The sequence below is a fragment of the Dermacentor silvarum genome, chromosome 9 (genome assembly GCF_013339745.2).
Source record: "Dermacentor silvarum isolate Dsil-2018 chromosome 9, BIME_Dsil_1.4, whole genome shotgun sequence".
Lineage (NCBI taxonomy): Eukaryota > Metazoa > Arthropoda > Arachnida > Ixodida > Ixodidae > Dermacentor > Dermacentor silvarum.
This window is the reverse complement of record NC_051162.1, coordinates 132,175,095-132,190,530: the sequence shown is the minus strand read 5'-3', so window position 1 is coordinate 132,190,530 and position 15,436 is coordinate 132,175,095. Positions and strand designations below refer to the sequence as shown.

The window sequence follows — 15,436 nt, the reverse complement described above, 5'->3', positions numbered from 1 at the left end:
TATTGGTTGCTCAGGAATGTCCTGCATCTCATACTTTCAAGTTCATCTTGCAGCAACAGTCATTATGAACTCAGCGCAGCACTTATAAATGTTGGCTTTGTTCATCTGTTGTCACAATTACAAGTTAAGAAAAAGAAAGAGATTCCTTGCTTATTAGTGTATATGAGACATAGTAGTAATAGCTGAAGGGAACTTGTGTTCTCCATTACAGTCGAACCCGGGTATATCGAACTCACCAAAAAACGTTTATTAGTTCGATATATGGCATAATTCGATATAGGCCCGCTATAGGATTTGATGACGCAAAGGCACATACCAATAAGAAAAGTACTTTATTAATATGGTGGCTTACTTGCGTGCCCTACTTTGGAACAAAATAGTCCTGGATTTTCTTCTGTTTCAACGACTTCGCTGCCTGCGACAGCACGCACGCCTCCACGTTGTCCAACGAGTCGGAGCAGCTGAGGCCGCAACCTTCTATATTCACGCAATAGCGCCAGACCAACGCAAGTGCACTAATCACTTCGGAGGATGTAGGCAACGGGCCATCGTCAATTTCCTTATTGCTGTCGCTTTGGCTCATGGTCGGCACGATGTCTGCAACGTAGTCCTCATCTTGTAGCTGGCCCATGATGGTGACATCATCGTCCGCACTGACGAACTCGTCGAATGTCGATCCGTCGATAGCACCCGGGAACTCTGCCAGCTCGCTCCAAACTTCGGCGGAAACACCTGCGGTGTCTTCAGTGCTGTCATCGGAATTGGGGTGTCATCACCAGGCATGCGGAAGCCGGCATGCCTAAAGCAGTTCTGGATTGTCTACTTCGTGACATCTGCTCACGCCAACAGGCAACACCACCAGCACGGACCATGCTGAATGAGGACTCAAGGAAAAGAGGCAGCAGCAGGCACACAAGCATAATGAAAGAAAAAATGGCGCTCACTTGTACCGCCTCTGAGAAAGCACGACGGCCTCTGATTGGCTGTAAGCGCTGCGAGCAGGCCAGGATCATTTTTTGCAGGGGGGTGTTCGCCCGTGCACAGGCAGGTCTAAACCACTTTTTCTAGGGTGGCGCCGGCAGTTTTCCCCGCCACCGCGAGGGAAAGCCAACTTGCTGGGGCACTTTTGAGGCACATGAGTTTGATATATTGGTTGTCGTTGCTATTTTCGTTCAATGTAACAGTAACTTTTGCTATATATTCTCAATGTAAATTTACCGTGTTTAGAAATTGTTCGATATATGGGATAATTTGATATAAACAGGTTCGATATAGTCGGGCTCGACTGTATAAATGTGATTACCCAAGCATTTCACAAAGAGTTTGTCACTTACATTGTGCTCACACCATATTACGATGCGTAAACTGCCGATTCACTGAACCGACATTCCGTCTCGCAAGTGCAGCTAGTTTACTCACGACACAAGGAAACTTGCCACACGTATTTTTCAGGCCACAACAGGCACATACTGTACCAGACAAGGATGACATTGCGTAGTGACGTTTCAATTTCAAAGTAATTAAACTATGAAACCCAGTAGTTGCTGACAAGACAGCAGTGTTCACTAGGAGAGCTTGCTGCTGTCACTGTAAATGAGTTCAGAGCTGGAAGAATTGCTGAAGTCTGCTGATTGTCTTCTGAAGTTCCAAGTCCGCACACTATACAACCCGGCCTGAGCAGCTGTTTAGTGATAACTAGAATAGCGACTGCCTTTAGTAATTCTTAAACAATATCGTTGGGTCCCAGAAGCTGATCATTTATGTTGTACATTGTACAAACTTAGGCCCACTGTGCTGTAGCCAAGGACACTGCCGCAGAGCTGTGTCTGATTCTACAGACACGCTCACTTGAACCACTTGTATTGTGTGCCACTTGGCTGCATGTTGCCACAAGCCAAAGCTGCTCCAACTGCACTAGATAGAACTAGGTGTACGAAGTGTGGTGCATGCTTTTTACTTTGCACCGACTAGAGGCCACCTGCAGCTCTCTGACAGGGTTTTGCTTGATGCCTCTGCAAGCTGCGAGATGTCTCCTCCATGCAAGATGCTCATCGCAGAAAATGTCTTTCCATTGTTTCTATTGAGATGCATTGCTTGCCAAAGTGCTATCCACACCATGCATCTAGCTCTCCCACTGACCAAACTATCCTCATGTAGACAATTGTGATTGTCTTTAAGTCAATGTTTGAAGACATGTTCAAGCTTAAGGCCCTAGCTACCACTGGGAATCGTATAGTGGATTGTGCGGACCTAGTGGAGCTATTTTATGCATGTTGCAGAATTTTTTCACCATCTCTAATGCTCATTTAATGTATGCAGGAGCTCGTGTGACCAGTGCCAGAACGGCAGAGTGCCTAGAATAGCTGCAGTCTTTTTTGCAGTGTTCTTAAAGCACACAACTTTCACTCTAGCAAACTGAAGAACAAAATGCACCAGAGCTGCTCTGGGTGCCTTATCTGTGACCAGTATTGGTGCAAAACTAGCACAAGGTCACTTGTGTTAGACAGCACAACCTGAAGGCACCATGTAAGGCACATGTGGCCAACCGTAAACTAGCAGCTCTGCACTCTTGGCTCAGCCATATGACATTGTCAGCTAGAGCTTCATTTCATGCTTGGGTGTGGCCTGTATGTACAGTTGTCCACAAGAGTACTATACAGGATACAGGATTTGTGAAAAGGCTAAATTCCTGCGAAGCCTGGGCACACAGCCTCAAATACAATTTTTCAGTCTGTAGAGTTCTTATGACCAACACAGTTTATAAATTCAAATTGAAAGTATCGTACCTTAACATGGATGGCACCTGTGTCCTGTAAACTTTCATTGATGACTGCGCACTCAAAAAAATATATTGCATTGCACAGAAACACTGGTTAGAATGCACTGCGTGCCTTCAGGCTAAGCGAATATAGGGTAAGCAAATATAGTGAAAAAAACTTTTTTTTTGTTTTTTTTTTAATATGAAAGTACATTTTTTCTGCATCTTTTTCAGTATCACACTTCATTTTGCGCAATTTACATCAACCCAAAAATGCGTTCTGAAAGCAAAGCGACCAATGATGCCCTTTTACGCACGCTGTGCTTTCGTAGCTTTGTTTCAGCGTTATTCTGCAAGAAAAACCTAGTTTTCCTAATTTTAGCTGAAAGAAAAAGCTTTCAGGCAACAGTATTCAAGTTGTTAGCCAAGAGAAGCCTGAGACACTGTTTCCCGCTTTTGTTTTGTTTCCTTTAAACTCAGTTTTCTCAAAACAAGTTTTTGTTATGTCGGTACCATTGTTTTCAATATGCCAAAAGCTAGCATGCTGATTTCTTGTGTGCATACTAAATGCTTATGTGGCAACTACTTCTTCTATCTTCTATCTGAACCAAAATTAAGGCTGTACAATGAATTGTTTTTGTGAAATAAGAAGAAAATTGACAAAAATTGGTCTAAAAGCATGTCTGGGAAGAAAAAAAATCCTTTAAATTCGCTTTTTTGTATAATGACTTTTTGTGATCCAGTAGACAGAAGTACTGAACAAAATGACATCAACCTCTGGACGATATCTCTACTAGTTGCTGAAAAAAGTGCACCACAATATGCCCAAAAATACATGGGGAGTATAGGCTTACCCTGTCCCTTTAAGTCATTCTTGTGTTTTGCATCCCATCTTGCTTGCATCCATGCCCATTTTATCACTGCCAACAAGCCAGGCACTTTAGCACCCTGTGTTTTGGTGCCACACAAAAAATGGCAAATGTTTGTGGCAGCTTCATAATTCATCTAATGGTAGCACTGTTGAACCATGGATCAGGAATGTTGAAGTAAAGGTAAATTCGCTAATTTGTTTCCATTGATATCAGCGTGTATGTTTGTAATGAATATCAGATGTTTTTTTTTTTTTTTTTTTTTTCATATCAAATGCAACTTCATTATGAGGTTCGACTGTAGAACCTCGCTTACCTATTCTGCTGCAAAAGTCTTGTGCAAGACTGCCCTGCTCTTGAATGGAGGGCAATAAATTTTGGCAGGAACTTTGACTCTGAAATGGAGGACTGACATAAAGGGTCGTGATGATGAAACAAATGTGGAACGGCACTTGTGGCCAACTCTTGTCCCCCCACCTGGATCGTAGAGGTCGCTCTGTGAAGTAAAATTTGCGTATTTTCTATGCTACTGTTCATCCTATAAAGTTTATCGATCAGCTAAAGAAAATACGATGCAGCCTTGGTTCATCCTTGTAACACCTACCCTCCCGTCTGGGCACAAGTGATCCTCAGAGCAAAATGCTACAATGAAAACATCTTTATTGTTTCATTCCAAGGGCAAGGGAAAATGAGTATCATGAGATAAGGGGCTACGCCACTAATAAATATGAGACTAGATCCTCTACTTCTCTGTTAAGTAGAGCTGATGGAATGGAGGAAGTTTCTTGTGCGAGTGCAATTCATGGCCTCAGCTCACCACTGGTGGGATTGCTAAACTGGAGGACTCTTTTGACTAGGCATTTCATCTTTGCAACTCCACAGGAAGTACTGTAGGTCTTGTTTCTTCTCAAAGGACATCAAAACACCACAAATGTCTGAGGCATCTTTACAGACAAAAACACTCACATAATATGGCTTCACATTAGGTGGTGTGGAATGTAGGAACTGTGTAGTGCATACCCAGCAACGGGCAATATTGTATTTTGCAATATTAGTCTGGGAAGTGTAAATGCATAAGCGAAGATATATTGTAGATGCCAGAAAACTGCAAACAAGCAATTCACTTGCAATAATTTCGCACACTACCGTTCCTCTTCAGCTTATCCATACTGTCCACGTTCCTGGTTCCGAGGCCGAAGTGAGGGCATTTATTGACTTTTACGAATAAGGCTGAGAGCACACCTATTTTTTCAAACGAGGCATTTTTTTATACTGAAACAGTTGTGTAGTTCGTCCAAATGATGTTGCCAGCTAGTGTTGAATGGGCGAGTTGGTACTGCATTGCAAATGCAGTACCAACAGCAAGGAATTAAGAGATACGGCCAAGGGGCCAGAAAAGAAGGAAAACGTGCTGTTGCCTGGTCTTCCCTTGTGGCATTTTAGGCTCAATCAATTAAATTACCATTGTGGCTGTGTTAATTTTATGCATTATCTGGTGGGGGGCATCGCGAGTAGGGAATAAGGAAGTTGGGGGAGGGCGTCGGGGTCTCGGATATTTTTTTGTAGGTCCCATGTGAACACCCTCCTAAGAAATGAAAGCAGGGTGGAAAGCACCCCAAGGTAATGTCTGGCTACCGTTACTGTTGAAGGCATTCTAATGTTCTTGTACTGATTCTGAAGCCACAGGTTCAAGGGAGACCTGTATTTGAGCATAATTTCAAGAACATTTCGCTGACTTTATTTTGCAGCATGCATATTCCAGGTGGCCTAAATCTAATCCTTGGAATTCACTGCCTGTTGTCATGTCATTGTGCTTATTTGAGGTGCGCAGTCTAACAAACTGATCAGCTCGTTTCTTCTCAAGTTATAGCAATGGCCACATGCTTAGAAAAGGACCAAGTTTGTGATAGCCGTGAGAAATGTGCACAACTCTGTCTTCCCAGTAATGAACTGAAGGCTGGGTTCATGCAAATGTGCATGTAAGAAATGCTTTGACATAGTCCTCAACATATGGCTCAAATATTGAGGCTTTATGCTAGAACCCCGATGACTTTTGTATTCTGTGCATGTTACAGCCTGCCATTGTGCTTTAAGATTCCTCCAGCAAAAACTGCCTGTATTTCATCTCAGAACATTAGCTGACATGGTGACGTTATTTTTCCAGCTATGGAGAACCTTGAACAATAGTGTTGTCCACCGATCCACCAAAAATCCATGTAGTAACCAGCATCTTTCAGACAGCTTGCACAATTACCTCGACTCCACAAGCACATCAAAGCTACTGAAGGAATGCTTGCTTCAATCCTGTCCAACATGTTGCATGAGTGCCACGAGAGCGTGGCAACGTGGCGACAGCGTTGGGTCGAACAGCCTCACTATGTGCGCCTCCTCCACCGTCGGCCACTGTTCAAGCAGGAACACGAGCCTGTCCAGGAGCAAAAGGGCCTCGATGCAGCCGGCCCAGGCGACGCGCAGCCGGTGGAAAGCCGAAAGCCGGCGTCGTTGTTCCCCCGCGTATTCGCATTCCAGGCACTCGGCTTGCGCTCGCAACGCCGACTCGTCAACGACATCGCGGCCGAGCCTCCGCAGTGCCCGCAGCGCATAATCTGCGAACGATCCCGACACGGTCAGGCGACCCACACGCTTCCCCGACTCTCGTTCCTCGTCCGTCAGCATCAGCTGGAGCAGCGCCCGCCAGAAGAGCGTGTCGCCGGTCTCCTGGCGCCGGTCAGCGCACTGGGCCGCGAGCATGCGCGCGTTGCGGCCCGGGTCCCGACACCCGCGAGCCCCGAGCTCTTTGGACATGGGGAAGCCGCGCTCCAGCAGGTGGTAGCAGCAGCCGACCAGGCACAGTCCTCGCACCCTGGGTGCCCCGCGCACCGCCAGCCTCAGGGCGCTGGGTCCCAGCTCGCCGCACGTGTGCAGGCCGCACACGAGTAGGCGCCCGTCGCTGCCGTCCAGCGCGGCATCCACGTCAAACCGATCGTCCACGCTGGCCGTGAGTGTCTGCAGGCGCTCGGCGCAGAGCATCTTGGCGGCACGCTCGCGGGCGCTGAGGTTCCGCGCTTCCGAGCTGTCGACGGCCAGAACCCGCAACGCGTGCGGCGGCCCGCACAGTCGCGCGGCCAGGTAACCCTTGCCACTGCCTAGGTCCAGCAGCTGCCGGACGTCCAGGCGCTGCGCGAGCGAGCCCACCAGCTCGGCCATGGCATCCACCTCGTGCTCCTTCTTGGGGCTCATGCCGCGCGCCGCAAAGCTGCTGCTCTCGCTGTAGGCCGCCGGGTGTGCGAGCCGGTCGCCGCTGCTGAGAGCCCCGAGCGCGGACAGTGTGTGTCGCTCCAGTTCGAGCGCCAAGGAATGCAGCGCTGGCACGCGGCCGGCCCTGCGCACGTAGTACAGACTCGCTCAAGAGGCCGGCAGTCGTGCTTCGGCACTCCGCAGAAGACGATGCCGAGGGACACAAGACTGCATGCATCGCGCTCCTAATTGGCTAATCTCATTATCGTGCTCGATTGAATGGGCGCAAGTTAGTGCAATTTTAGAGGAGGCATTGGTCAGCGCACCTCGAGAGTACACCTCAAAGACGCCTGAAAGGGCATGAAAGCTTTAACACTTTTTTGAAATAGTCTCAAATACGTTTGCACCCTTCGGGGCTTTGTCCCACAACGATAATCATCTGCCTTGCTTGCGTTTCCTTTCTTGAAAACTCTGCACGCGCTACTTTCCTGTCGAGAATGCTATATCACATTGATAATGTGCATGCCGTTTATGACATGACCCAAGGAAGTATACTGAACGCGCAGCCTCAAAAGAAAGGAAATGCGGGCGAGACAGGTGACAATTATTGTTGTGAGGCAAGATAAGCGCCAAAAGATGCAAGCTTTTTAAGAGTACATGTATGGTCTTTCTTGCGTTTCCTTTCTTGAAAACTCTGCGCTCGCTACTTTCCTGTCATTCATGCTATATATGTCACGCTGATAAACACGCTTAAGAGTGTATATAAATTATTCATTTTTCAATATATTGGGCGGCAATGAAGGTATGCGTGTGGCGCTAGATGGAACATGGCTCCGTCACGAAACTTCGTGAAAGGAAATGTCGTGTTCTGCTGGTTTCGTTCTACTAGTACACTGAGGCCGTATTCTGAAACGTTCGCCTAGGCGAAATTTCTTTTTTCGCTTTCAGGCGTGCGCCGATTGGCTGTTTTAGCAAAATTGGATGAGCTGATTGGGTGGTTGAGCCCGACGTCATTCAGTTTGCTCAACCAGCCAATCAGCGCGCATGCTGATTTCGCCTAGGCGAACGTTTCAGAATACGGCCCCTGTAGTTCTACTTCGGCGATAGTTCGCCTAGGCGGCAATTTAGCCTTCAGCTGCGCGCTGATTGGCTGGTTGAGCAAAATTGAGTGACGTCGGGCTCAACCAGCCAATCAGCTCATCCGATTTTGCTCAACCAGCCAATCAGCGCGCGCCTGATGGCGAAATTGTCGCCTAGGCGAACTATCGCCGACGTGGAACGTTTCAGAATATATCCCCAGGTCACTTTAACCTTCTGTTGCTTAGCTAAAGCTAACGGTACATAACGAGCAAACCAACCTTATTAAGGTACGCAACGCTACGCATGCAAAGCAAAAAAAAAAAAAAAAAGACTTGCGCGGCGTCTTTGTTGTCACGACGACGTGTAGATTGCCTACAAAATACATAGTAGGTTACGTGCTACCGATACACTAGTGATACTACCAAAGCTTTTGCAAATCGCAACGTGATACTGGTACACATTTGTGATACCACCAAAACTTATGCAAATCGCAAGGTAGCCCGCACAGCCAGCAGCGCGTCACATGGTGGCCTTCCTACCTCACGCATTCAAGATTCATGAACTGCCCAGTTCCCAAGCACAAAAGTTCTTGTTCAGTCAAGCTGAGCAGGTCCCTGCCGACATCGGCGTCCACGAGGTGCTCCCAGTGTTGGTTTGTGTAGAAGTCCACCATGTGGGCATTGATGAATGAGTTGTGCACCTCTGTGAAATCGGCCACTCTACTTAGTGCGCGCCGTAATTCATCCAGTCGCGAACTCGACATTGCGGGGCGGGAAGCACTGTGGACGCTCACTCATGTAATTAGGGGCTTCTAATGTCGGCTGGCGCTATGCTACGTTGTCGCCGATTAACAACTAGCACATTTCGGCGATTAACCTGGCTTGCGGCGTTCGAGACGTCGAGCGGTCCAGCAGTTTTTGCGTTGGCTTCAAAAACGTACAGTGGTGCCTTGCTTCTTTAAACGTTAATTTGCCACAGCGGCGCTGCCACTGAGAATGTACGTCAGCGGTGAGAACAAAATTTTTAGTGTAACAAAAATTATGGGTAAAACTTGACTTTTGCACAAGCACACATATTTTCAGACTAAAACTTGTGCGTAAAAGGTATTCGTTAAAATTAACATCATGTGTAATGCATCGTAATTGATTTTTCGCCCCCGTGCGACCAAAGATGTGAGCTACAGATGTTGCGATTGTACGGCCACCTTACGGCAACGTTTTAAAGCTGCAAAACGAACTAGTATAAACGCTATAAAAACGTTGACGTCGCTTTCACAAGATGGCAGGCAAAGCGTACGTTCTCTTTGTTCTGCAATGCGCCTGCGTATTGTCGAACTTTTGCTAAACTCACTGGAAGCTCTCAGGATTCTAAGGTGTTCAGCAAGTGGTTGTTCGCTCGGTGGCGAGAGCGGTGTTTACAGTGCGTGTGCTCCTTGTGGCGGTGCGTCCGCGCGATCCGCAGCTGTCCGCTGTGTTTTCGGTGGGCTTTCACCCGTGGCGTTTTTGCTCACGGTGCGGGATGCATCTTCTCCCTGCTTGACCGGCGGCTGCACGCCCGCAACGAAGAACCCTGGAGGGGACATCGGCCACCCGCCGTTCGGTAAGGGCCTCCCCCCAATTTCAGCGCTCGCCAGTCGTCGGGTGATTTTCGCCTGCCAGGAAACCGGATCTTCATCGCGGCCGTGCTCTTGAACGCACTCCCCTGTCGCGTTGGCAGTCCGTCTGGGGCAGTCACTGGTTTTGCGTTCGTCGTCCCCTGCGCACCTCCAAAACCAGCAGTGCCAGCGCGACCTTCGGGGAAAAAAAAGTAAAAAAGAAAGGCCGAAAAAGTGCGGCTAGGAATGGTAAATTACCGGCTCGCTCGCACACGACCTCAACGCGCACTTGGCGCTCCTCCCGTCGCTGATCGAGCTTTATTTTATTTTCTTTCCATCGCGAGCCACGCGTCTATACTTTGCGGGCTGCGGACGTTAATTCGCGGTCGTAGTACTGCATGATTCGCGGACGCACAATCCGTACGCAGGGCACGATCGAGCGCGCTCTGAGGAAAACACAGGAGCGCGGGCAATTTTCGTTGCGCGATTTCCCGCAGTTTACGACGTCGCTCGGTGGCTAGCTGCCCATAGTCAAGTCGTATTTAGTTAGACGGCAAAGCTTAATTCCAAAGCGGGTAATTTATTATTATTATTATTATTTTTTTTTTTTTGCTTTGACCCATGCCCGCATCTCCCCGTGACCTCCGTCACAGATACACATAGCGGAGCGCCCCAAAAGCTGAGACGCGTGTCGGCCGGACAAAAAACAGCTGGCAAAACCGGACCTTGCGTCGAGCTTTCGGAGGTCCTTCAGCGTTCGTTCACATCTGCCACTATGTTAAGCTTGCTCCCTGAGGTATGTGTATTTTATGTTCAAGTTTGTCCTCTCCTAAATCGGTGGCGGGCCTTTGACGTATGCACATGCGGACGTATGGAGAGGAGTTTGAGCGTCGCGTCTTTCATGTGCCGCACAGATCGTGCAAGTCTCTGCTGTCTTCTACGATGTGTTCTTGCATAGCTTAATTCACTGTCAGTGAAACGAATTCAACGTAGCAAGCGCGATTGAGCGGCTTGAGGACAGAGACAGGTGAATGCAAAACATAACAAATATATCTTGGACAAATAAAAAATTAAATATCTTGGCGCCTGCGGTATTACCAGTTTCGCGAAGTGTCGTCTAGATACACGCCCGCGTCTTGTCCTTGAGTGCCGTTTAGTTTTGGTTGCGCAAACTGGCGCACGCAATTCGCTGCCGTAATTGTCATACTCACCGTCGTGGTAACTCTTTTTCGCTTTTTTTTTTTTTTTTTTTATCTCCGCGCAACTTGACCGGAAGTCGTGCTAGGGGTGCCCGCTTCCTCCTCCAATCCCTCCTTTCGTAACAACGATAGCCACAGCGCAACTTAAAAGGAGAGAACGGACACGCGACTCCCTGAACTTTCGAATATTTGGTCTACGGAGCAGGCGCGGTTCCGGCGGCCTGCAAAACCACTTCGCCCTCAAAAGGCCGTCCCGGTCAGTTGGGCCTGGCGTGCGGCGGCGGCGACGGTTCGGCACGCCGGCTTGGAACGCATACTACAGAGGGGGGTCGCGTGACAACAGCACCGCAGCTGTCTCCGTTCTCAGGAGCGGGCCGCCCGTCTTCTCGTGCTAAGATTTCTTTGCCGCTTCGAACTCGCCGCCTGCGGTCAGTGCGTGCGTACGCGGCAAATCGCGCCATCTGCCGCGTGAGCGCTGTGGGGAGGCGCTATTTTCAGTTTCTCGGCAATGTCATTTCGTCGCCTCGCCTTGTTTTCGGCTATCGTGGGAGCGGCGCGCGCAGACGGGACGAATGAATGATAGTGCGTTGACCGACGACCGTGGGTTTTATTGCGCGGAAATGTGCGCCTGCATTCGCCTGGGCTGCAAGATGCAGCAGAAAAAAGACGCGAGGGTATGCAAGCTAGACGAATGAGCGTAAAAAAGCTTTATGTTAAGTGGGACATCTAATTTGCAAAGAGATAAAGTGCTGCACTCTACCTCTCGTACGTGCCCTGCTGGAGATTGTGCCCGTTGATCTCAGTAATGCAGTAACATTTTGGGACCAGAAGTTGTGTAGATGACCTTGTGTAAATATGCACATGGAAAACAGGGACGTTGAATACAGCTTGAATAAAAATATCTGTTGTACATTGAATGCCAAATCTGCAAATGAATCTGCTGTACGTTGAATACTAAGCACTGCTGCCAAAACTCATTTGTCACATCTACGGTGTTAGAACCGTGGTCACATCTATACCTTGGATGTCCACACTGAAGTTATAATCAGCATTCAGCATGTTCGTATAGCACATACTGTGTTATGAGCTGTCTACCAACCTTAGCGTAGTTCATGCTATTGTGCCACCATCTACACCTGCAGTTCTGCTTTGTTTTTTGACACTACACTACATGACAAGAGAAATGTGATTTGTGGGTCATGATGTGTCTGAAGCAAATAGACTGTTAAGCCATTTTACAGTAACAATTTAAATAATACTGGTGCAGTGAATTGTTACAAATTCTAAAGCTTTGGTTAATGAACTTGACATTCCGCAACCGATTGTTTTAGAAGCCATTAGAGATCTCTGCTCTTAACAAGCAACACACAAATGGCCATTTGTAACCAGCATTTGACAACTACTTTGGTGGCAGTCATTTCTTCGTGTGATTGTCTCAGTCGTATTTAATGCCCCAGCCACACGGTGCGCATTTGATCATGATCAAACTTGATAGGTATTGAATCTCATGACCGCAATTGGCTCCCTTATGCAGATATTGCAAATCAACCAATTGCAATCAATAATTCAATCCTGATAGAGCTCGGTTGCAATCGAAAGTGCCCCTTTGTGGCTGGGGTATTAAAAACTTGCATCATGAAGAAAGCAGCATAAAGGTGCAACATCAAGTGAAGAAGAACAATATGACAGGTGCTGATGTCTTTTTACTCACAAATAAGCTTTTATTTTATGCATACGCAAAGAAATCACGAAAGAACGCATGGCAAAAACACCTCAACTCGTTGCTTTCTTCACGATGCAAGTGTATCAGCTTGCCCAGTTGTCAGTCTTGCTGTTATTCAGTGGCATAGCCAGAAATTTTTTCTCTAGAGTGGCATGTACTTGATTGGCGCCAGGGATAGTGGTAGGGCTGGGTGGGTCACATACCAGTGGCGCACCGACAGGGGGGGGGGGGGGGATTTGGGGGTTGTAACCCCCCCCCCCCTGAGGCCGACTTAAACCCCCCTTTTGTTTAACCCCTTTTCTTTCCTTAGGCATTTGAGTACTGCAACTAAGATGTAAGACGCGCAATCGTCTGCACACTCGCAAAAAGTGCATTTTTTTACAATTTCCCGTGAAGAAATCGAAATTAGTGCTGTTTAGATGGCATTGGCAAACTGTTAACCCCCCCCCCTGGCAGAGATCCTGGGTGCGCTACTGTCGCATACTAACACGGTTGTAAAGAAAATTGCGAAGACATTCGTCGTGCCGCGCGATGATTGGTTGTCGTGCCGCGCGATGAGGAAAAGGACGCAGGAAAAGCAGTCGAAAACGTGATGCAGAGTGCAAACTACATTTATAACAAAAGCCAAACTACACCCGGACAGAACGTTAATACACATGACATAACAAACATAATGTGCTAAAAGAACTAAGGCTGATGGGAGTCCAAAAAAACCAACAGTGCGAAATAGCTCACAGTACGTGGACGTTGTTACCCCTAGTTACCCCACACTATCATCTGGAATCCCTTAAGTTATAAAAAATGCAAATGATTGCCAAGAACCACATGGAAGGTGACTAAGAACTTCGTTACCAATATCAGCAGAGCTTATCTTGCAAGTTTGCTAAGGTACCCACTGTTAAGAGAAGGGGAAAACATTCCATCGGTGTTCTTGCACCTACATCAGCCTAATTACGGCATGATTGCCTGAAGACTCATCTTGCAGATGCACCTAAACCATCATTTTGTTTGCTTCCTCCCCTGAGGTTGAGTGAACCAAGTGCAAACCTGACAGCTCTGTGGTAGCTTAATGGCTGTGACATCATTATGCTGAGCTTGAGGTCATGGATTCGACCCCTGCCGCGGCGGCTGCATTTCAATGGGGCGAAATGCAAAGACTTAAATTTGGGTGCACGTAAAGAACCCCGGGTGCTCAAAATTAGTCTGGAGTTCGCCACTACTGCGGCATGCCCCGCAATCATATCGTGGTTTTGGCACGTAAAGCCCCAGAATGACATTTTTTTAACACCTCCTTCTTCCCCACATGTCCTCAATATTCTAAAGGCCAACATCAAATTCTCGCACGAGAGTGGCCTGGATTTGAGACTTTGAAGTATTTGTGTCTTCGCTGATGGTTCCTGCCATTTTAGTGATGAACACTTCTTTCTCTTTCCCTTTTCACGCATATTTCCCTTGCCCAATGCTGAGAAGCAGGTCAGAACTTTGATGCAAGCTGATATCTCAGCTTTTATATCACAGTAAATGTAATCTCCCCCCCCCCCCCCTTTAACGGTAAAGGGCCTTTAGCCCCACATGTTATTTGAGTTACAATACAATTAGTATAGTACTTATTTATTATAATTGGTTTTTTCAACTATCCACAGCTTTGGGGGGTGGAGGGGCTTCACTCCAGCATATCAAACACGCTACTATTGGCTCTGCGTTAAGTTTACCATGCCTAGATCAGAATTTTGAGGTATGAACTCGGTGTATCATACATTGGGCTTTGTGTGGTTAATTAGTTGACTAGGATAAATTGTCGCTTACCAACTGGGTATTCACACAATAGCGGATGGCCCTGTCAATAGTTGCCACAATTTGCCATGGTAATTATAGCATTCTTTGAAGGGGACACTAAAGCAGTTTAGACTGATGAAGTCACGGTAATCAAGCTGTTGAAGATTCTGTCAAAACTCTATTTTAGTTAGTCCCACGCAACAGGTTGTTTAATAGAAGAGAAAATTAATGTCCAGTTCTATTTTGTTTCTTTATATATTTTGCGCTGAAACCCAATCACCAGTATGTCAGTGTGATGAGGTTTATTTCACAGCAGTTCTCAGTTTTCACATCATTGTGGCTCTGTAAAAGTACTTGAAAGTTTTGTCATTGGCTGTTTTAGAATGCAGAAGCCCGCAAAGACACGCAAAGTGCCTCGAGCTGCCAGTCGCATGGCAATTTTGCTTGTATTCGCGGGCTTCTTTCACGCTTGGAAAAACACTGTTATGTAGCACGTATTGAGCAACAGAAAGCTATATCGGGAGTTTTTCATGCTGCTCTACAATTTTCTCATGAACTCTTTTCACCTAATTATATATAATATTTGAGAAGTTAATTAAGACTAATTAAGTAATTAGGCGGAATGCAAAAAAATAATCCGAGTATCTCCAAGCGACGGCAAACACCATTACCTTGGTTCTGCCCAGTTACATGGCATTTGCATAATTTTAAATCTTGCTGCATGATAGTTGAGACACCCTGTATAGAGCAGAATGCCAGTTCAGAGTACCCCTACACATCAAAGGCTATGAAATGTTTAATAGACAGTCAAATGTCAGTATTTGTCAGCTTTGACTGTAGTATTTTTCATGGTATAAGCTTAAGGTTTACAGCTCTTGCATTACAATAAGAGGCTCCTGTGTAGTGTTTCAGTATGCGACAGTGGCGCACCGACAGGGGGGGATTTTGGGTGTTGCAACGTGTACCTTCAGTGCTCTGTTCACATTGCCAGGTCGAATTTTCCTGATTAACAAAACACTCTATCACTGTCTTGTATTTATTCATTCATTCTTAAATTACTTTGAGTAAAATGCTGAAGAAATAAACATCGTCATCATCCTTGGTGTCATTATTATTATAAATATTAGGCATTTTATTTGCTGTTGGATTCCTCTGGCTAAAGCAAGGAAACTGCATATTATGCAAAGTGCTTGCTCCCCC

General features: G+C 46.8%; 2 protein-coding genes across 3 annotated transcripts in view; one reads left to right on the top strand and one right to left on the bottom strand.

Annotated features, from left to right (window-relative positions):
- Window positions 1–4,270: 4,270 nt before the first annotated feature.
- On the bottom strand, window positions 4,271–8,959 carry LOC119464373 (probable methyltransferase-like protein 25). Its single transcript, XM_037725312.2, has 2 exons — window positions 8,484–8,959; window positions 4,271–7,009 (listed from the first exon to the last, which is right to left on the bottom strand). The coding sequence occupies exons 1-2, from the start codon at window positions 8,705–8,707 to the stop codon at window positions 5,926–5,928; spliced, it is 1,308 nt and encodes a 435-aa protein (XP_037581240.1). The 5' UTR covers window positions 8,708–8,959; the 3' UTR covers window positions 4,271–5,925.
- A 251-nt stretch (window positions 8,960–9,210) lies between these two features.
- LOC119464371 (serine/threonine-protein kinase D3-like) overlaps window positions 9,211–15,436 on the top strand; it is a 56,730-nt gene continuing 50,504 nt past the window's right edge. The window contains exon 1 of one of the 2 annotated variants that reach the window (XM_037725309.2): window positions 9,211–9,543. In XM_037725309.2, the coding sequence (XP_037581237.1) occupies window positions 9,258–9,543 (286 nt within the window). In that variant the 5' untranslated portion in view covers window positions 9,211–9,257. The remainder of the gene's footprint in view (window positions 9,544–15,436) is intronic. The other variant, XM_037725311.2, reaches the window with a different exon arrangement.

Bases quoted from the DNA above. Each gene is read 5' to 3' on its own strand.
- LOC119464373 (XM_037725312.2), bottom strand. From the start codon at position 8,707: ATGTCGAGTTCGCGACTGGATGAATTACGGCGCGCACTAAGTAGAGTG. The intron at 7,010-8,483 runs GTAGGAAGGCCA...CTACGTGCGCAG, and splicing joins ATGAATCTTGAATGCGTGAG to GGCCGGCCGCGTGCCAGCGC.